The 21,791-nt window shown below is 40.8% G+C and overlaps 2 protein-coding genes across 9 annotated transcripts in view; one reads left to right on the forward strand and one right to left on the reverse strand.

The window, feature by feature from the left end:
• Positions 1-11,136, forward strand: part of rsrc2 (arginine/serine-rich coiled-coil 2) — a 35,475-nt gene extending 24,339 nt beyond the window's left edge. For all 7 annotated transcript variants that reach the window (XM_055655692.1, XM_055655695.1, XM_055655696.1 and 4 more), the window contains 3 exons: positions 298-521; positions 5,670-5,759; positions 10,779-11,136. In XM_055655692.1, coding sequence (XP_055511667.1) covers positions 298-521; positions 5,670-5,759; positions 10,779-10,958 — 494 coding nt within the window. In that variant the 3' untranslated portion in view covers positions 10,959-11,136. The remainder of the gene's footprint in view (positions 1-297; positions 522-5,669; positions 5,760-10,778) is intronic.
• A 4,932-nt stretch (positions 11,137-16,068) lies between these two features.
• Positions 16,069-21,784, reverse strand: si:ch211-110p13.9 (uncharacterized protein LOC562347 homolog). Of its 2 annotated transcripts, none has more exons than XM_055655702.1 (4): positions 21,038-21,784; positions 19,919-20,048; positions 17,391-17,524; positions 16,069-17,043 (listed from the first exon to the last, which is right to left on the reverse strand). In XM_055655702.1, the coding sequence occupies exons 1-4, from the start codon at positions 21,152-21,154 to the stop codon at positions 16,159-16,161; spliced, it is 1,266 nt and encodes a 421-aa protein (XP_055511677.1). In that variant the 5' UTR covers positions 21,155-21,784; the 3' UTR covers positions 16,069-16,158. The 2 variants fall into 2 exon arrangements, with proteins under 2 accessions (XP_055511677.1, XP_055511676.1); XM_055655701.1 differs by having other exon boundaries at positions 16,070-17,043; positions 21,032-21,782.
• Positions 21,785-21,791: the final 7 nt, after the last annotated feature.

Here is a 21,791-nt window from a genome sequence, read left to right on the forward strand (position 1 = left end):
ATGGTGTTCCACATCCTCGCCCTGCTTATCCTACGAAGTGATTTGAAGCAGTGTTTTCATGGTGCCTCGGATGACACTCTGGCCTATTGGAGTGCATTCTGCAGATAATGCTCACTGAATCCAAAATTGTGGTCAAGTTTTAAACTTGTCAGTGAGGTAGCAAGCAAGTTATTTTATTACATCCTTAATGGAGCCAAGGATCCTATCTACTGTGCAAGAGTATATGGCTATTATCAATTAAGAGTTGAACATTTATTAAAAGATTTGGATGATTTAAATGTTTGATTTTTCCAACAGTTAGTAGTGGATCCGTTCTCAATGTTGCTGCACTCTTGGCATCTGGCACTCAAGTTACCCCTCAGATTGCGATGGCTGCGCAAATGGCAGCCCTCCAAGCCAAGGCATTGGCTGAAACAGGCATAGCCGTACCTAGTTACTACAACCCAACTGCTGTCAATCCAATGAAGTTTGCAGAACAGGAGAAGAAACGCAAACTCCTCTGGCAGAATAAGAAAGAAGGGGTGAGTCCTACTGAGTACAAATTAGTGCTGTATACAATGCTCTCCATAATGTTAAAATAATGACAAAAGACCCATCATTTATTTATTTGCCTCTGTACACCACAATTCGAGGCTTGTAATAGAAAAAATCACACGTGGTTAAAGTGCACATTGTCAGATTTTAATAAAGGGCATTTTTATACATTTTGGTTTCACCATTATACATAGTTTCCCCACCCCCCCCCCATTTCAGGGCACCATAATGTTCGGGACACAGCAATGTAATGTAAATGAAAGTAGTCATGTTTAGAATATTGTTGCATATCCTTTGCATGCAATGACTGCTTGAAGTCTGTGATTCGTGGACATCACCAGTTGCTGGGTGTCTTCTCTGGTGGTGCTCTGCCAGGCCTGTATTGCAGCCATCTTTAGCTTATGCTTGTCTTTTGGGGCTAGTCCTCTTCAATTTTCTCTTCAGCATAGAAAAGGCATGCTCAACTAGGTTCAGATCAGATGATTAACTTGGCCACTCAGGAATTTACCATTTTTTAGCTTTGAAAAACTCCTTTGTTGCTTTAGCAGTATGTTTGGGATCATTGCCTTGCTGTAGAATGAATCGCCGGTCAATGAGTTTTGAGGCATTTGTTTGAACTTGAGCAGATAGGATGTGTCTATACACTTCAGAATTCATTATGCTACTACCATCAGCAGTTGTATCATCAATGAAGATAAGTGAGCCAGTACCTTCAGCAGCCATACATGCCCAGGCCATTACATCCCCACCACCGTGTTTCACAGATGAGGTGATATGCTTTGGATCATGGGCAGTTCCTTCTCTCCTCCATGTTATTGCCATCACTGATAAAAGTTAATCTTCGTCACATCTGTCCACATGACCTTTTTCCTGAACTGTCGTTGATCTTTTAAGTATTTCTTGGCAAACTGTAACCTGGCCATCCTATTTTTGTGGCTAACCAGTGGTTTGCATCTTGCAGTGTAGCCTCTGTATTTCTGTTCACGGCGTCTTCTGCGGACTGTGGTCATTGACAAATCCACACCTGACTCCGTTTCTGATCTGTCGGTCATGTGTTTTGGGATTGTGGTTGCCGCAGATGCAGCCCCCCCCCCCCCCCCCCCCCCCCCCCCATTTCAGGGCACCATATGTTTAGGACACATGGCTTCACAGGTTTTTGTAATTGCCTGGGTGTGTTTAAATGCCTCCTCAATGCAGGTATAAGAGACCTCTCAGCACCTAGTCTTTCGTACAGTCTTTCCATCTCCTTTGGAAACTTTTATTGCTGTTTATCAACATGAGGATCAAAGTTGTGCCAATGAAAGTCAAAGAAGCCATTATGAGACTGAGAAACAAGAATAAAACTGTTAGAGACAGCAGCCAACCCTTATGCTTACCAAAATCAACTGTTTGGAACATCATTAAGAAGAAAGAGAGCACTGGTGAGCTTACTAACCGCAAAGGGACTGACAAGTCAAGGAAGACCTCCACAGCAGATGTCAGAAGAATTCTCTCTATAATAAAGAAAAATCCCCAAACACCTGTCCGACAGATCAGAAACACTCTTCAGGAGTCAGGTGTGGATTTGTCAAGAGTTGTGAGTCTGTGGAATTCTCTGCCTCACGGCAGTGGAGGCCGATTCTCTGGATACTTTCAAGAGAGAGCGAGATAGGGCTCTTAAAGATAGCAGAGTCCGGGGATGTGGGGAGACGGCAGGAACGGGGTACTGATTGTGGTTTGATCAGCCACGAATGGCAATGCTGGCTCGAAGGGCCAAATGGCCTACTGCAGCTATTGTCTATTGCTTTCTGAAAGTCCAGATACACTACATCCACTGGCACGCTTTCATCTATTTTACTTGTCACATCCTCAAACAAATTCCAGATGATTAGTCCAGCAGGATTTCCCCTTCATAAATCCATGCTGACTTGGACCAATCCTTTTACTGCTATCCAAATGCACCGTTATTACTTCTTTAATAATTCACCCCAGCATCTTCCCCGCCACTGGTGTCGGGCTAACTGGTCTATAATCTGTGCTTATCCAGAAATAGTAAAATTTGTGGCAATGCCATACCGTCCACTCAGGTCAGCGTGGAGAGATTGTTCTCCGCACTGAAAATATTTAAATCAGATTTAATGGCTTCAATGAAAGAGGATCTGACAGAAGCAATTCTGTTCCTAAGGACAAGTTATTAATAAATTTTAGGTATGTACTTTTGTGGCAAACTTAACTACCTATGCATTTACTTTTAATTTCTAATGCACGATAATTTTTTGTTTAGCCATTTAAGCCATAATTTAGCCATTTAGCTCACACCAGTGGCCTTAGTTTAATTCATTTTGGAGTAATGATTTTATAATTTTTATTTAGTCCAATGGAATTTTAATTTTGTAGTAGTCCTTTCTGTAATTTTTTTTCTCTTTGAACATAATGAATTATGTTTTTTCCCCAAGAATAAAAAAAAAAGCCACAATAGCATAGCTACAACCATTAGACTCAAAACTTAATGGACATGGGTTTAAAAGGTAGCCTGATTCATGTGGTTCTTATGAAATGCCATCTTGTGTAATATTGTCACAGTAGATTTAGAATTATTATACCTAGGGGTTAGGGTCAGAGTCGGATACACAAGCAATCAAGGAGTCGGAGTCGCGTGTTTTGAGTATCGACTCCACAGCCCTGCGCAGAAGACGCCATGAACAGAGGCTACACTGCAAGATGCAAACCACTGATTAGCTGCAAAAATGGGATGACCAGGTTACAGTTTGCCAAGAAGTACTTAAAAGGGCAACCACAGTTCTGGAAAAAGGTCTTGTGGACAGATGAGATGAAGATTAACTTATATCAGAGTGATGACAACAGCAATGTATGGAGGAGAGAAGGAACTGCCAAAGATCCAAAGCGTACCACCTCATCTGTGAAACACAGTGGTGGGACTGTTATGGCCTGGGCATGTATGGCTGCTGAAGGAACAGGCTCACTTACCTTCATTGATGATACACCTGCTGATGGTAGTAACATAATGAATTCTTAAGTGTATAGACACTTCCTATCTGCTCAAGTTCAAACAAATGCCTCAAAGCTCATTTGCTGGCAGTTCATTCTACAGCAAGACAATGAGCCCAAACATACTGCTAAAGCAATAAAGGAGTTTTTCAAAGCTAAAAAATGATTAATTCTTGAGTGGCCAAGTTAATCATCTGATCTGAACCTAGTTGAGCATGCCTTTTCTATGCTGAAGGGAACTGAAGGAGACTAGCCCCCAAAACAAGCCTAAGTTAAAGATGGCTGCAATGCAGGCCTTGCAGAGCATCACCAGAGAAGTCACCCAGCAACTGGTGATGGCCATCAATCACAGACTTCAAGCAGTCATTGCATGCAAAGAATATGCAACAAAATACTAAACATGACACTTTTATTTACGACATTGTTGTGTCCCAAACATTATTGTGCACTTGGGGGGTGGGGGGGACCTACATATAAACTGTAATTTCTGCATGGTGAAACCAAAATGTATAAATATGGCCTTTATTAAAATCTGTCAATGTACACTGTGGAGTACAGAGGCAAATAAATAAATGACGGGTCTTTGTCCCAAGCATTATGGAGAACACTGAAGTTCCAGAACTTTCCTGTGAGATTTGTATTATTTGTTAGAAAAAGCAAAGGGCTTGTTCAATAGAAAAATACCTTTATTTGTCTAATATGGTTAATTTTGGCTGGGGGTCATCAAGTTGCCGAACAAATGGTATCATTGATTACTGTTAATGATGTATATAGTCCAATAGTCTAAACATTAGATGTAGCACATCAGTGTTCAGTTATCTCAATACAGGCAATTGCCAGGTTCAAAACAAAAACAACCAGGCACCTTTTTAATCATGTGTAATAATTTATTTATTAAGTCCTTGTACTGCTGCTGTTTTGGATTCCAAATAGCAAGAAATTAATTAAACCCACAAATGTTATAGGTTTATGCCGGTAATGATAAACTATTTATGACGAATGTCTTGAAATACTTAAAACGATTTTTACTGAAGTAAATGCCAGGAGAAGTTTTAATAGTGACTTTTTAGAGTAGTATAGAATTTTAACAGAGTGGACTTTAGAGATACGGCGTGGAGACAGGCCCTTTGGCCCACCAACACCACTTGCACTATCCTACACACGATGGACAGAGTATAATTTTACCAAAGCCAATTAATTGACAAACATGTACATCTTTGGAGTGCAGGAGCATCCAGAGAAAACCCACGCAGTCACAGGGCAAACATACAAACTTCATACAGACAGCACCCATAGTCAGGATTGAACCTGGGTCACTGGCGCTGTGAGGCAGCAACTTCACCATTTTGTTTTTATTTGGAAGTCAAAATGATGAGGGTTGTAGATTCATTCATTCAGTGGTCAAAAACAAAAAGAGGCTTTCGACCTTGATGCAGGTCGAATTTATCTAATAATTAGATAATTAATGTATCTAATTAGTCTTAAAACCCATCCCTTTTTATCATAGCCTTAAAAATATGTAACCAGTTTCCTTTTTTCAAACAAATTATTTAACCTTTTACCATGCTTTCCAGATGCTAAGATAGTAGTTATTAAGTGTTTTAACTAAAATCTCATTATTTTTCTGGAAATACTTAGTAAGTTAAGTCGACTTAATATGTTAACTTGTTTCGTTTTCTACAATTAACGCCTGTCTTGTCGAGTGTTTCTATCATTTTATTTTTATTTTAGATTTTGAGCACTCGCATTTTTTGATTCTTCTGGTTCTTAATCATTCAGTGCAAATTCGAGTTCACTGTTACTGCTCAATTTAAAAAAAATGTAATTGTACTGTGGGATGTGGACATTTCTTGCAAAGCAGTGTTCAATATCCATCCTAATTACTTTTTACTCGGCATTCAAAGAGCAGTTAAGATTCATTGATATTGCTTGGTTGTGAATTTATGTATTCGACTGGGCTACATCCACATTTTTGCAATTCTTTAATGTTTGCATTATCTCACAGTAAACTTCATGAATTATTATTAGCAAACATAAATACTATTTATCTATCTATCTATCTTTCCCAAACTTAGATTTCTTTTGTAAATTTTTTTTTTCAATCCTATGATATAGTGCATTTTCATGTCTTTTTCATTTTGTTCAAGGACAAATCACAGACTGCAGAATTATGGGAGAAGCTAAATTTTGGCAATAAAGACCAAAATGTAAAATTTCGAAAGTTAATGGGCATCAAGGTGAGTGCAGGAAATGTAATGCTTTTTCTATAAATGTTTAAATGTGTTTATCATAGGAAGAGTAAGACAAAATGGTAGGCATTATAGAATAACACGAATTCTAATGTAACAAAATGATCGTGGATGTTTTTTAGACTGAAAGTTATTGAACGCTTCTACCCTCTTTTGCTAGATATCATTAACCAGTTTATTCACTGTGTGGAACTTTGTAACACATTGGTGGGAGGAAAATGGCCAGATTTAACATAAATTTGTATGTTGAAATAGAGCAGTATACTGTCAGTTAATTAGAGTCACTCAGCACTTCTCCAAAGTAAAAAACATATTTTCGTAAGTATAAAATCAAGCACTCCTTCATCGATTAATTTTATGAAAAAAACTTGTCAATGGGGAATGAAGTTAGATCAGCTCAAACCCATTTTAATTACAATTTAAATCCCCTTGAATACTACACTTTAATCTGCTTAATCAAAACCCTCTGAAAATCTTAACCGTGCATTTTATAGAGCTATCTCATTTGATTTTTATTCAACTAGTCAGCCTAATGATATTGGAGGGCATAAAAAAAGCAACAATGCATTATAGTGTGGTCTGGGATGTTGAAGCAGGGTTTGATTTGATTGTGCCTTTATTCCACGGAGTTTGGAATGAAGAGATGGCTTAATTCAACAAGTTCAAGGTAAATGTTTCCACAAAGAAAAGGTGGGACAGTCACGTCTAAAGACCCTGGATCACAGGGACAATGAGTGAATAGTAGGGTAAGAAAATGAAAACTCAAGTTTATAAAACTTGGACAATTGTGCAAATATGTTGGGGTAAAATTGAAACGGGAAAATAGGAAAGCAAAGGGGTAGTTGAAAAGGGAGGCTAAAATCAAAGAAAATACTGTTTCATAAGGAAATAAAAGAGTAAGGGCATAACTAAACAAATAGTAGAATCTATTAAAGATTTCCTATATTTGGAGGTGAGGATTTGGGTTGGGTTCTTAATAGTTGGCAGCTATTCTTGACAATAGTTGAGTATCTGTAAGGTGGAAGTATATGGAATACTGGATTAGGTGAGCGTAGTAGAAGAAGGATTATTAATGGAATTAGCTTTTTTTTTACTTGGGTGAATTGCCATGCCTGGATGAAATTTGTCCCAGGCTGTTAAAAGAACTGGCTGGCAGACAGGAAGCAAAGAGTAGGAGTAAATGGGTCTTTTTCAGAATGGCAGGCAGTGACCAGTGGGGTACCGCAAGGCTCGATGCTGGGACCCCAGCTATTTACAATATATATTAATGATTTGGACGAGGGAATTGAATGCAACATCTCCAAGTTTGCGGATGACACGAAGCTGGGGGGCAGTGTTAACTGTGAGGAGGCTGCAAGGTGACTTGGATAGGCTGGGTGAGTGGGCAAATGCATGGCAGATGCAGTATAATGTGGATAAATGTGGTTATCCACTTTGGTGGCAAAAACAGGAAAGTAGACTATTATCTGAATGGTGGCCGATTAGGAAAAGGGGAGATGCAACGAGACCTGGGTGTCATGGTACACCAGTCATTGAAAGTAGGCATGCAGGTGCAGCAGGCAGTGAAGAAAGCGAATGGTATGTTAGCATTCATAGCTGCCTACCTCTCCTCCATATTCACCGACCCCTGCCTAAACCACAGAACCCTCTTCTCCACAGTGGGCAACCTCCTCAAGCCTCGAGCCAACACTCTCCCTACCTCTACTCCGGATCTCTGCAACTCATTCCTCCACTTTTTCGCTGATAAAATCAGCACCATCTATCAATCTTTATCCCCTGTACCCAACTCCCCAGCATCTACTCCACCACCTACCAAGGCCCCTCCTTTCAACATCTCCACTGACCTCCTTACCCCTCCACACTGCTTCCTCTCTCAGTTTGACCTGGTCACCCCTACTGAAATCTCCAAACTCATCAGCTCTTCCAAACCCACTACCCGCTCCCTCGACCCTCTCCCCACTCCCCTGCTAAAGTCCTGCCTCCCTGTTCTCTGCCCCTACCTCACTAATCTCTTCAACTCCTCATTATCCCAAGGAATTGTCCCCTCCGCTTTCAAAAGTGCTGCTGTCACACCAATCTTAAAGAAACCTGGTCTTGATCCCTCCTCTCTCATTAACTACCGCCCAATCTCAAACCTCCCCTTTCTTTCAAAAACCCTGGAGCGTATCGTTGCGTCGGAACTTCATTCGCACCTCCTTGCGTATAACCTACTGGAACCCCTCCAATCTGGCTTTCGCCCCCTCCATAGCACAGAAACTGCTCTCCTCAAAGTCCTCAACGACTTCCTCACCTCTGCTGACACTGGCTTCCTCAACATCCTCATCCTCCTCGACCTGAGCGCAGCCTTCGATGCAGTGAACCATAACATCCTGCTCACCAGACTCAAGGGCCTCGGCATTGAAGGCTCTGCACTCAGCTGGCTCTGTTCCTACCTTTCCAACAGATCCCACTTCATCTCTCTCCACAACAACACCTCTGCTACAGCCACAGTCACTCAAGGCGTTCCCCAAGTCTCCGTACTCGGCCCCCTCCTCTTCATCATCTACATCCTCCCCTTCGTCAGATACTCCGCCACTTCAACCTGGACTTCCACTGTTACGCCAATGACACCCAGATCTACCTCGGCACCAAATCCCCCCCACAACCCCCCCCCTCCCATATCAACTTCTGCTTGTCAGCTATAAAAACCTGGATGCAACATAACTTCCTCAAACTCAACAGCGATAAGACAGAATTCCTCCTCATATGCTCCAAAGCCACACTCAGCAAAATCAATAACCCCACTCTCACCATCGACGGCACCACTGTCTCCCCATCTCCCCAGGCCCGCAACCTTGGCGTGATCTTTGATTCCACCCTCTCCCTTGAGCCTCACATCCGCCATGTCATTAGAACCTCCTTCTTTCATCTCTCCGCAACATCGCCAAATTCAGACCCTCTCTCACACCTCCCGCTGCTGAAAGACTCATCCATGCCTTCATCTCCTCCCGACTGGACTATTGCAACTCACTTCTCCTTGGCATCAGCTCCACCTACATCAACCGACTCCAACTGGTCCAGAACGCAGCCGCCCGACTCATCACCCACACCAAATCCTGGCATCACATCACTCCAGTCCTCAAACAACTTCACTGGCTTCCCATCTCCCACCGGATCACTACAAAATCCTGGTCCTCACCTACAAAGCCCTCCACCATCTGGCCCCCCCATATCTCACTGACCTCCTCTCCCCCTACCAACCCTCACAGTCCCTCAGATCCACATCAGCCGGTCTCCTCTCCATCCACAAGTCCAACCTCCGCAGTATTGGGGACAGAGCCTTCTCCAGGGCAGCTCCCAGGCTCTGGAACTCCCTCCCCCAACTGATCCGCAATTCCGTGTCCCTCACCATCTTCCAGTCCCGCCTCAAGACCCATCTCTTCACCTCTGCCTATCCTTAGCCAAACGTCCCCCTCCATTTTCATCTGTGCATTAATTGCCTCATATTGTGTTTTGAATTGAATTCTGTCTTTACTTTGTGTACTAGTCATGTCTCTACTATTTACTTCATTCCCCTTACATGTTTTTCCTCTACCTGCTAAATATTTGTAAGGTGTCCTTGAGACTCTTGAAAGGCGCACATAAATAAAATGTATTATTATTATTATAGCAAAAGGATTTGAGTATAGGAGCAGGGAGGTTCTACTGCAGTTGTACAGGGTCTTGGTGAGACCACACCTGTAGTATTGCGTACAGTTTTGGTCTCCTAATCTGAGGAAGGACATTCTTGCCATAGAGGGAATTCACCAGACTGATTCCTGGGATGTCAGGACTTTCATATGAAGAAAGACTGGATAGACTTGGCTTGTACTCGCTAGAATTTACAAGATTGAGGGGGGGATCTTATAGAAACTTACAAAATTCTTAAAGGGTTGGACAGGCTAGATGCAGGAAGATTGTTCCCGATGTTGGGGAAGTCCAGAACAAGGGGTCACAGTTTAAGGATAAAGGGGAAATCTTTTAGGACTGAGATGAGAAAAACATTTTTTACACAGAGAGCGGTGAATCTCTGGAATTCTCTGCCACAGAATGTAGTTGAGGCAAGTTCATTGGCTATATTTAAGAGGGAGTTAGATGTGGCCCTTGTGGCTAAAGGGATCAGGGGGTATGGAGAGAAGACAGGTACAGGATACTGAGTTGGATGATCAGTCATGATCATATTGAATGGCGGTGCAGGCTCGAAGGGCCGAATGGCCTACTCCTGCACCTATTTTCTATGTAAGAAACAAGGGAAATAATTTGTAGAGATTTTGACCTTCATATTTCAATCGCCCCTACTACAATAGTGGGACTACTGGATTGGGAGATCCATTTATGTTTTGTTGTTGCTTAAAACTAAATGAAGGGAAGACTAATTTATTGCTGGACAGTTTAACTTCGTTGAGTAATTACGAGGCATATTACAAAACTCCATTTGCATAGGATTAAATCAAAGGTAATTGAAAGAAGGAACTCGCCTGAATGTACAGGCGAAAATAACTTCCCTTATGTGATACACAATGGGCCAAATGTCAACTGCATGTGTCATAAGTTATTTGATGTATTAAATGTAAAATTACAAATGAGCTTGCAGGGTAAATGCTGCAGCTGATTTTTCCTGGCCGAGAGGTCTAAAATTGGCGATGAGCTATTTCAGACTCTAAGGGTCTTGAATGTTCAGTCTTTGATTATATTTCAAATTGAATTAGATTTTAGAGAACCAAAAGCTGTAGAATGTGGAATTGAGGTTAACGTTCAGCAGGATCTTGTAGCATGATGGAGCAGAATTGAGGGGGCATTTGTTTCTTATGCAACAAGCTGCTTTTGTTTCTTATGTTTTAAACTGATATGATAATACCCAAGGAATAGTCCACTATTTGCTCAGCTAGAATATATAGTTGCAGGTAAGATGTGGTTATACATGGGAATGAGAGAATATAAAGAGATGCTGACTGCAAAGTAAACTTTGGTAATGATTTTGTTTTCAAGGATGAAGAAGAAGTGGGAACTCCGGTCCCAAATCCTGCTGAAAGTTTCAAAACTTTAAAGCAACAGGAAGAAATGTTCAGGAACTTGGATGCTCAATATGAAATGGCACGATCACAAACTCACACGCAGAGAGGCATGGGCCTGGGTTTCTCTTCAATGAGAGGAATGGACACAATTTAAGAACAAGTGTTGTACTTGTGCTTAAGTACATGATTTTTTTATATTGTCTTTGTCCATGTTGGAGATTTCAAGCTTCATTTTGACTTTCACTTTCCCGTTTACTGAAAAAGCTAGCAATCTAGCTTGCATGGTTGTTGCAGTGCAAAATAATTTATTAAAAAGAGTTTTGATTGTAAAACTCAACAGTCAGACTGTGATAGTTTTCTTCCCAAAACATTGGGACTTAATTGAAGAAACAGTTGAAGGCATTGTTTTGCAACCAGCGAAAGGGAAGTTCTATCAATATTTTTCTTTTTATGTATTTGGAGTAACTTATGCAGACTGGATTCAAACGGCTTAATCTCATCCATATTTTGTTGCAATACTTAATGTTGCTGTATTATGTGATTGCTTTTGTACTAAAACTTGTACAGTTATTTTCATCTTTTGAAATGCAAATTATTGTGTAGTTGTAAATTTGGATTTAGTTTGTTTGTAAGTACTTATTCCAGTGCTAAAAAGCGCTTTATAGTGCACTGTTCATTATCAAGCTTTCTGGACAATAAATGGATGATTTTCAATACAACCACTATGTATCTTAGAAATTTAAAACACAAGAACGGAACAATTAGCCCATCATGTCTAATAGAAACATAGAAAATAGGTGCAGAAGGAGGCCATTCGGCCCTTCGAGCCAGCACCGCCATTCATTGTGATCATGGCTGATCATCCCCAATCAATAACCCGTGCCTGCCTTCTCACCATATCCCTTTTCCACTAAGATTCCACTAGTCCTGAGAGCTCTATCTAACTCTCTTAAATACATCCAGTGATTTGGCCTCCACTGTCCCCTGTGGCAGGGAATTCCACAAATTCACAACTCTCTGGGTGAAAACATTTTTTACACCTGTCTTAAATGACCTCCCCTTTATTCTAAGACTGTGGCCCCTGGTTCTGGATTTGCCCAACATTGGGAACATTTTTCCTGCATCTAGCTTGTCCAGTCCTTTTATAATTTTATATGTTTCTATAAGACCCCCCCTCATCTTTCTAAACTCCAGTGAATACAAGCCTAGTCTTTTCAATCTTTCCTCGTATGACAGTCCCGCCATCCCAGGGATCAATCTCGTGAACTGCCTCAATCACAAGGATGTCCTTACTCAAATTAGGAGACCAAAACTGTACACGATACTCCTAGTCTGAAATCCTCTTTTTATGAAGGCCAACATTCCATTAGCTTTCTTCACTGCCTGCTGTACCTGCACGCCAACTTTCAGTGTACAAGGACACCCAGGTCTCGCTGCACCTCCCCTATATCTAACCTAACCCCATTGAGATAATAATCTGTCCCGTTTTTGCCGCCAAAGTGGATAACCTCACATTTATCTGTATTATACTGCATCATTCCACTCACTCAAACTGTCCAGGTCACCCTGCAACCTCCTAACATCCTCTTCACAGTTCACACTGCCACCCAGCTTTGTATCATCTGCAAACTTGCTAGTGTTGCTCCTAATTCCTTCTTCCAAATCATTAATATATATGGTAAACAGTTGCGGCCCCAACACCGAGCCTTGGGGCACTCCACTTGCCACCGCCTGCCATTCTGAAAAGGACCCGTTCACTCCCACTCTTTGCTTCCTGTCTGCCAACCAATTTTCTATCCATGTCAACACCCTACCCCCAATACCATGTGCTCTAATTTTAGTCACAAGTCGCCCGTGCGGGACCTTATCAAAGGCTTTCTGAAAGTCTAGATACACTACATCCACTGGCTCCCCTTCATCCATTTTACTTGTCACATCCTCAAAAAATTCCAGATTAGTCAAACATGATTTCCCTTTCAGAAATCCATGTTGACTTGGAATAATCATTTTACTGCTATCCAAATGCCCCATTATTAACTCTTTAATAATTGACTCCAGCATCTTCCCCACCACCGAAATCAGGCTAACTGGTCCGTAATTCCCCGTTTTACGCTCCTTTCTTGAAAAGTGGGATAACATTAGCTATCCTCCAATCCACAGGAACTGATCCTGAATCTATTGAACATTGGAAAATGATCACAAATGCTTCCACTATTTCTAGAGCCACCTCCCTGAGGACCCTGGGATGCAGACCATCCGGCCCAGGGGATTTATCATCCTTCAGTCCCATTAGCCTACCCAATACTGTTTCTAGGTTAACAGATTGTTCTTGCTTCACAGCCATCAAGTGCATGCCCAAGTAGTTGGAAATGCATGGAGAATTTTTTCCTTTAACACCACTGCAGCCATAAATTCAAACCCCACCAAATGGTTTAACACAAACATTCTGAATACTTCCCCTTTAGAATCTAGTCCCTTACAAATGTATACATCTTACTTAAATATATCTTCCTATTTTGTTGCAAATAAAAAATTTTCTTCAAACATAAAGTTATCTACTTCTGGCTGCATCCTTGTCAGTCTCCTTTGTACTCGATCCAGTGCAATAATGTCTTTCGAAAAATGCAGACCATTTGTGAGTTAACCAATGGTAATGCCATTCGATCATAACTTCTTATGTTGTGGCAAATTATGAAGCATATCTTTTCCAGAATAAGCAAAAACAAAAGGCAATTTTAGAAACCAGGAGCTGCAGATGCTGGTTTACAAAAACGGTTAAAATCCTGGAGTAGCTCAGTGGGTCAGGTAGCAGCTCTGGAGAACATGTATGGGTGACGTTTCAGGTTCCAATGCAAAACATCACCTGTTCTCCAGAGGTGCTGCCTGACCCACTGAGTTACTCCAGCACTTTGTTCTCTTGTTCTAGATAATGTTGAGCTACTTTAATGTTACTGGAGCTGCTTTCATCCATGTGAAGATAATTCCTACTTGTACCTTGTTGATGCTGAAAGAGGCTTGCTGCGTGATTCCCAGTTTCATTAGCTGCCATCCAATTGTTTGACGTCTGGCTCACCGGGATTCCATTCCCACATTCTTATTAAACTCACCAGTTTCCAGTGCTACCTTTTAAATTTACTGGATTTTGTTTCCTGCATTCTCTTTAAACCAGCATGGTTCATTGATAAGTGTATTATACTGCTGTGTAAGATCTAAACACTAAAGTGAATTAAAAGTAGGATGGGGTATTAAAGAGTAAATTCCAATAGACTGCCAGTCTTGCACCACCAAAGTCCTGTCTGAAGAAAGGTCTCGACCCGAAACGTCACCCATTCCTTCTCTCCAAAGATGCTGCATGTCCCGCTGAGTTACTACAACTTTTGTGTCTATCTTCGGTTTAAACCAGCGTCTGCAGTTCCGTCCTACACAAAGTCCTGAGGGTGATGGATTAGCTAGGTTTTACTGTACATGGCTCTTTTAACAACTTGCATTTAAAACACTTTACATCCAAATAACTGGGATTGTTCTCACTCTTGTGATGCCACAGAGCTTTGAAATAGTATAATGTAATTTTTTTGCATCACCATTGAGATTTGATGGAACCTTATCACATCCAAAATGCCACCAGCAGTTCCAATATTTGTTCAGAAGGAAACTGGGTTAACAATGTTTTGATAAATCTTTTGCAGTCTCAGATTCTGAACTACTGTATATGGCTCTTTTACAACTTACTGTACAACAACTTAAAGTTTTACTGTATATGGCTCTTTTAACAACTTACATTTAAAACACTTTACATACAAATAAGTATGGGATTGTTTTCACTCTTGTGATGCCATTGAGTCGTGAAATAGTATAATGTAATTTTATTGCATCACCATTGAGATTCGATGGAACCTTATCACATCCAAAATGCCACCAGCAGTTCCAACATTTGTTCAGAAGGTAACTGGGTTAACAATGTTTTGATAAATCTTTTGCAGTCTTGGATTCTGAACAATGGGGTTTGTGATTTTAAAATTGGTTCAATTGGAAAGCAGAAAGAAAAATAAAATAAGATGCAGAGTGGTGAAGGCGATGCTAACATCAATGCATTTATATTAACATCAATGCATTTATTTATCATCTGTTGACACACTATATAATCCTTATATAGCGTTGACATTTGAGACTTGAATCAGAATGGTGAGTGAGGTGTTGGTGGTCTATAAAAAAGTGCAGTCATTCATAGAAATGTGATCTGCACTAGCATTTAAACCAAAAAAGGCATGTACATTTGGTGGAACAAGATAAATTGAACCACATTCAATTATTGAGAAACTATTCCCTTCTGTGGGTTGAAGGGCTGAAGATCACCTCCATAATGTTTTAAAACGTTCTCAACAGAATTTGAAAGTACTGCACCAAATGAACATTCTTGCTTGGGCTTGATATAGTTCTGCATGATAGATGCTGTTGGGTAAATAGCTGAATAGGACTGTAAGGGCAGAGCTTTAACAACTTTCTCATTAATGATAGGAGTAATCACATTTGGCTTTAATTGAGCTCCTTACTCTTGGGGCTATTACAATTATTTTACCGTCGAGATGGGGGGGGGGGGGGGGGGGTAGATTATTTTGACTATCTGCTTTTTTCAGTTTTGTTTGAGGCTGGGTCATCCACGAGAGGGAGCATTTATGATGTATCTTGTATGTGGAAGTGACAGCAGGGACCAGAATTTCTTATAGACATTAACATCATTGGGTAGGAAAGAATTGTAGATGCTGGTTTAAATCGAGGGTAGACACAAAATGCTGGAGTAACTCAGCGGGACAGGCAGCATCTCTGGAGAGAAGGAACGGGTGACATTTCGGGTCGAGACCCTTCCGACTGATGTCAGGGGAGTAGGCGGGACAGAGATAGAATGTAGTCGGAGACAGTAAGACTGGTGGGAGAACTGGGAAGGGAGAGGGGATGGAGAGAGAGGGAAAGCAATGGTGACTTGAAGTCAGAGAAGTCAATGTTCATCCCTCTGGGGTGTAAGCTACCCAAGCGAAATATGAAGTGCTGTTCGTCCAATTTGTGCTGGGCTTCACTCTGACAATGGAGGGGGCCCAGGTCAGAATGGGAGGGGGAGCTAAAGTGCTGAGTAACAGGAAGATCAGGTAGGTTAAGGTGGACTGCCAGATCTCCCGTTTGCTCAGCACTTTAACTCTCCCTCCCATTCCCAATCTGACCTTTCTGTCCTGGGTCTCCTCCATTGTCAGTGAGGCCCAGCGCAAATTGGAAGAACAGCACCGCATATTTCGCTTGGGTAGCTTCTAAGGGCATTGACATTGAACCAGTCAATCCAGTTTAAATAGCCTAAAATCTTAAATTTATTTACAAATTAAGCTTGAATATAAAACATGAGCAACACCAGTAATTAGATTATGGTTGGCAAATTCTAATATAAGTAGCACTATTGGGTATTCACTTTGTCGTTTCCACAACGCAGAATTGTCTTCAAGGCCCATCCAGCTTAACAGCAAAACCTTCATGGCTTCAGGAAATAGTTTATCCACCAGCTCCTCGGCAGGTGGCAAGTCTGTGATTCGGTTGATGTGGACTGTTTTAAACTCCTCTACTTGCTTGCTGATCGAGCCATTTGCAATATAAAACTGACGTCCTAACCACTTACTTACAGAGAAGAGCATGTGACTGGAATAAATAGAATTAACCCTCGTTTCAGTGGTTTCTGCCTTGATAATGAGGTCTTGAAGATTAGTTAAAAGTTGCAGTATCATATCAGCCAACTTCTGTGCTGATATCGTTTCATTTATTATGAGTTCCACAATATCAAATAACAGTATAATTGCTTTCCCGTGTTCCTTGTGTCTTTCCGATGATAACATTTTAAAAGTCTGATATATTGATCTGAACTTGATGGCCAAAGGATCATCACTCAAAGTTTCTCCACACAGTGAGTTACCTATCCAAGGTTCTTCGGTTTCTTGTAAAATTCTTTCTTGTACACAGTAGTTATGATCTCCCTGATTTACAATACTGGTGTTGGTATAATCTAAAAATGAAGTTCTGCTACAGAAATTATCAGAAAGCTTATTTGCTCTTTGAATGCTTGGGTGCAATGCAGATAAACTGTTCTGGCTGTATTTATCAGGAAGGCAATTTTCATGCAGTTCTCCACCATGGAAGTTTTGCAGAACTTTAACATCATATTGTTCATTCAGAACAGGGTCACTTATTCTTGCTTTCCACAATTCCTAACACAAAGAGAAAAAGTTATAAAATAACCAATATATCTGTCATTCCATTTGATTCGAAAACAACATTTCATGGATATGTCATTAATACGTTCTACAGGTAAAGTCAGGGATTCTGCGATTTTACAAAGTCTGTGTCATTTGTTTCAATCTATCATCTTTTCTCTGATTCTCCACATCTTATTATACATATCCCAGCAACTTAACACACTTACAACTATCAAGTCAAAAATAAACATTGCAAACAGGTTATAGATCAGATTAAAAAAACATTATGCTGAAGGCTGTAGTTCTAAATAATGTACCACTGCAATCAATTATAAATGACATATTTCATTTAACTGTACCTGTAGGACAACAAGAACATCTAGCTGCTGTTCTTTATTGTACATCTCAAAAGCAATTCGAAAAAGCCCCTGAATGCTGTAAAACCACAAACTGTTCACCATGGTTGGTATTTTCAGTCCCTCAAATCGAAATTCTGAAATATATATACTGAAATCATAAATACAAGTGAAATGGAGAAAAAAAATTGAGAAGATAGTTAATTCTTTTATGATCAACTTGTGGGTGTCAAGGAAGTGGGCGACTAGGGCAGGTTTGTGTGCTGTACAAAGTAAGAGGAATCTGGACAACAAGCCTGAGCTTAGCTTGTATTACTGCTTTGAAAAGCATGCAAGGAAAATCATTTTTTAAAATATACTGACTTCAACTGTTGAAAAATTACACAAGTAAATTTATGTAATGGTTCTATGAGATTATATCAGAAGCTGTTATTAGGCATGAGGCAGTCACGGTGAAAGAGAAAGGAGAAATGAGTGATGAAGAGAGATAGATATACATGATTGGGGAATAGGAAGTTACCTATCGAATAAAACTAAAAGAAAAGATGTATAACACAGCAAAGAGTGGCTGGAAGCAAGAGGATTGGGAAACTTTCATAGGACAACAGAAGGAAACAATACGGGCTGAAAAGATGAAGTACGAGGGGAAGTTGGCCATGAATGTAAAGAAGGACAGTAAAAGCTTATTTAGATATGTTATGGGAAAAAGAATAGCAAAGTCAAATATGGGTCCCTTGAAGGCAGACACGGGTGAAATTATTATGAGGAACAAGGAAATGGCAGAAGAGTTGAACAGGTACTTCAGATCAGTCTTCACTAAGGAAGATACAAACAATCTCCCAGAAGTACTGGAGGACAGAGGATCAAAGGGGGTCGAGGAACTGAATGAAATTTTCATTAGGCGAGAAATAGTATTGGGTAGGCTAATGGGACTGAAGGATGATAAATAACCTGGGCATGATGGTCTGCATCCCAGGGTCCTCAGGGAGGTGACTAGAAATAGTGGATGCATTGGTGATCATTTTCCAATGTTCAATAGATTCAGGATCAGTTCCTGTAGATTGGAGGATAGCTAATGTTATCCCACTTTTCAAGAAAGGAACGAGACAGAAAACGGGGAATTACAGACCAATTAGCCTGACTTCGGTGGTGGGAAAGATGCTGGAGTAATGGGGCATTTGGATAGCAGTAAAATGATTATTCCAAGTCAACATGGATTTATGAAAGGAAAATCATGCTTGACTAATCTTCTGGAATTTTTTGAGGATGTGACAAGTAAAATGGATTAAGGGGAGCCAGTGGATGTAGTGTATCTAGACTTTCTGAAAGCCTTTGATAAGGTCCCGCACGGGAGACTCGTGACTAAAATTAGAGCACATGGTATTGGGGGTAGGGTGTTGACGTGGATAGAAAATTGGTTGGCAGACAGGAAGCAAAGAGTAGGAGTGAATGGGTCCTTTTCAGAATGGCAGGCAGTGGTGAGTGGAGTGCCGCAAGGCTGGGTGTTGGGGCCGCAACTGTTTACCATATATATTCATGATTTGGAAGAGGGAATTAGGAGCAACACTAGCAAGTTTGTGGATGACACAAAGCTGGGTGGCAGTGTGAAGAGGATGTTAGGAGGTTGCAGGGTGACCTGGACAGGTTTAGTGAGTGGGCAGATGCAGTATAATATAGATAAATGTGAGATTATCCACTTTGGTGGCAAAAACAAGGGGGCAGATTATTATCTCAATGGGGTTGGGTTAGGTATGGGGGAGGTACAGCGAGACCTGGGTGTCCTTGTACACCAGTCACTGAAAGTTGGCGTGCAGGTACAGCAGGCAGTGAAGAAAGCTAATGGAATGTTGGCCTTAATAACAAGAGGATTTCAGTATAGGAGTAGAGAGGTTCTTCTGTAGTTGTATAGGGCTCTGGTAAGACCACATGTGGAGCATTGCATGCAGTTTTGGTCTCCTAATTTGAGGAAGGACATCCTTGTGATTGAGGCAGTGCAGCGTAGGTTTACGAGGTTGATCCCTGGGATGGCAGGACTGTCGTATAAGGAAAGATTGAAAAGACTAGGCTTGTATTCACTGGAGTTTAGAAAGATGAGGGGGGATCTTTAAATGGACATTTAATCTGTCCATTAAATTGTTAAATTGTTAAAGAACTGGACAAGGGGAGGTCATTTAAGACTGAGGTGAGAAAAAACTTTTTCACCCAGAGAGTTGTGAATTTGTGGAATTCCCTGCCACAGAGGGCAGTGGTGGCCAAATCACTGGATGGATTTAAGAGAGTTAGATAGAGCTCCAGAGTCTAGTGGAATCAAGGAATATGGTGAGAAGGCAGGCACGGGTTACTGATTGGGGCCGATCAACCATGATCACAATGAATGGCTTCCACCTGCACCTATTTTCTATGTTTCTATAATCAGATTGTAATGTAATTTTGTCATTAAGTGAGTCATCAAATGTAAATGTGTTTTCCCTCTACAGATTTATGTACAGCCTTACAGATTTTGTATTTTCAAACAAGAGCTAATGTATTACCTGAACTAAAAGTGAGCTTGGTTGCCAATCCTCTCTTTGCAAATTTTGCATGAATTCTTGGATGATTTTCAGTGCGAATGCTAGTTTTTGCAATCACATCAGCACCAAGAAAGAGGGGAATCAGATTATCCTAAAGGTGTAAAAGAAAATATAAACATTGTAAGAAATGTATTAGCCAATATAAAATGCACCAACCTTAATTTTAATTGTATTTCCACAATATATTTTAATGTTGAATCCTCTTGACATTTAATACTTGAGCAAAATAGATTCTAATCAATCAGTAGGACAGTTTGACTCTAAGATGAGTGTTGGTAAGGTAGATTCATTCATTAGATGCAATGAATATATTTGAAAGGCGTTAACCCACTGTACCCAAATAGTTATGAAAACAGTTGAACATTAATTAATTGTGAAGAAATTTGGGACAACCCAAAGATATGAAAAGGTCTATGTCAAAATAAGTTGTGATCTATTGTGATAAAATTAGATCTTAACCATCATTCAAAATAATCTTGCAAGTCTTTCAGTTCTATTAAACTAACATAATAGATCCACAAAATAAAGAAAATAGTTCACTTGGCATCAATCTCAGCACAGAATTAGGATCTGATAAATACACATTCTGCCCATAAATATTGGAGAAACCTCCTGACATTAGTACCAAGATTAAAGGTTACAAAAGATGGGTGGCTGGAACGCACTGCCAACGATGCTGATGGAGGCAAATATGATAATGGCATTTAAAGGGCTTTTATATGGGCACATGGATTGAAGGGATATGGGACAGTTCAGGCAGATGCGATTAAAACGGTAATTCGTTTTAGATCGTTGCAATTCAAAGTCTAAAATTTCAATCTTGGTTTTAATGTATGTATATAAAACATTTATATATGACAGATTAAATAACTCTATATGTCACCTGCTTTGGATATCATATTTTACACAAATTATAAAGTTGCATTTTAGCATGCGGGCAGGAGTGACTAGTGTATCTGGGACATTTTTGGCCGGTGTGGGCAAGTTGGGCCGAAGGGCCTGTTTCACTGTATCACTATGACATTCAACGTTTCTACTTTATATCAAAGTAATAATGTAAGTTAAAACACCGACCTTCACCTGAAAATCTTGGCACAACGTTACTGAATTGGACGAGCTCAGGAAAACAAAGCGGAATCTCCGGATGCCCACGCTCCATTCGGGTAAACAGACGGGCAATCGTTCAACAGAAGCCATAGTTTGTCGGACCTTCCGGCCAAAGATAATTACTCGGATCGTGATTCAATAAGAAAGTAAATCTCCAAAAGAGCAAACAACTTAATCAGCATTTAACGCATCCCATGGTTGATGAGTCTTCATTAGTACAGCAGGGTCTCCATTCATTTTTGGCGTTAAATTAAATAAATGACTGCTGTCTTTGCTACAATGTAGAGTGGCTTCTACCCCGTTTTATTCAATCAGGGTGGCAACAAATCACGTCATGGGGGGAGGTACAGGGAACTGCAGAAGCCGGACACTTGATCAAAACACAAACTGCTGGAGGAACTTGGACAGGTATGCGGATAGGAAACGTTTAGAGGAATATAGGCCAAACGCGGGCAAATGGGACCAGCTTAGATGGTTGGCATGGACGGGTTGGGCCCGTTTGCCGTGCTGTGTGACTATCACCCTGTAAAGCAGCGAGTCGGGCAGCTTCTGTAGAGGAGATGGACATCCACTCCAGCGTTTCGGGTCGGGACCCTTCTTCAGACCGATTATGTTCGTCTTAGAGTTGATGAACACGGCTTTACCGACATTGAAGCCTTCCGAGACGACGAAAACGCGACATTAAGACGAGTCGCGTCTCCGTCTCCAGCTGCGTCTCAAGCTCCAG

Source organism: Leucoraja erinacea, chromosome 25 (genome assembly GCF_028641065.1).
Source record: "Leucoraja erinacea ecotype New England chromosome 25, Leri_hhj_1, whole genome shotgun sequence".
NCBI classification, from domain to species: domain Eukaryota; kingdom Metazoa; phylum Chordata; class Chondrichthyes; order Rajiformes; family Rajidae; genus Leucoraja; species Leucoraja erinaceus.

What these genes read in the sequence shown, in the direction of transcription:
- si:ch211-110p13.9 (XM_055655701.1), bottom strand. Translation starts at nt 21,154, where the DNA reads ATGGCTTCTGTTGAACGATTGCCCGTCTGTTTACCCGAATGGAGCGTG. An exon ending in GCCAAGATTTTCAGGTGAAG is followed by an intron (nt 20,049 to 21,031) that starts GTCGGTGTTTTA and finishes TTACACCTTTAG; the next exon opens with GATAATCTGATTCCCCTCTT. An exon ending in CAAGCTCACTTTTAGTTCAG is followed by an intron (nt 17,525 to 19,918) that starts GTAATACATTAG and finishes TATATATTTCAG; the next exon opens with AATTTCGATTTGAGGGACTG.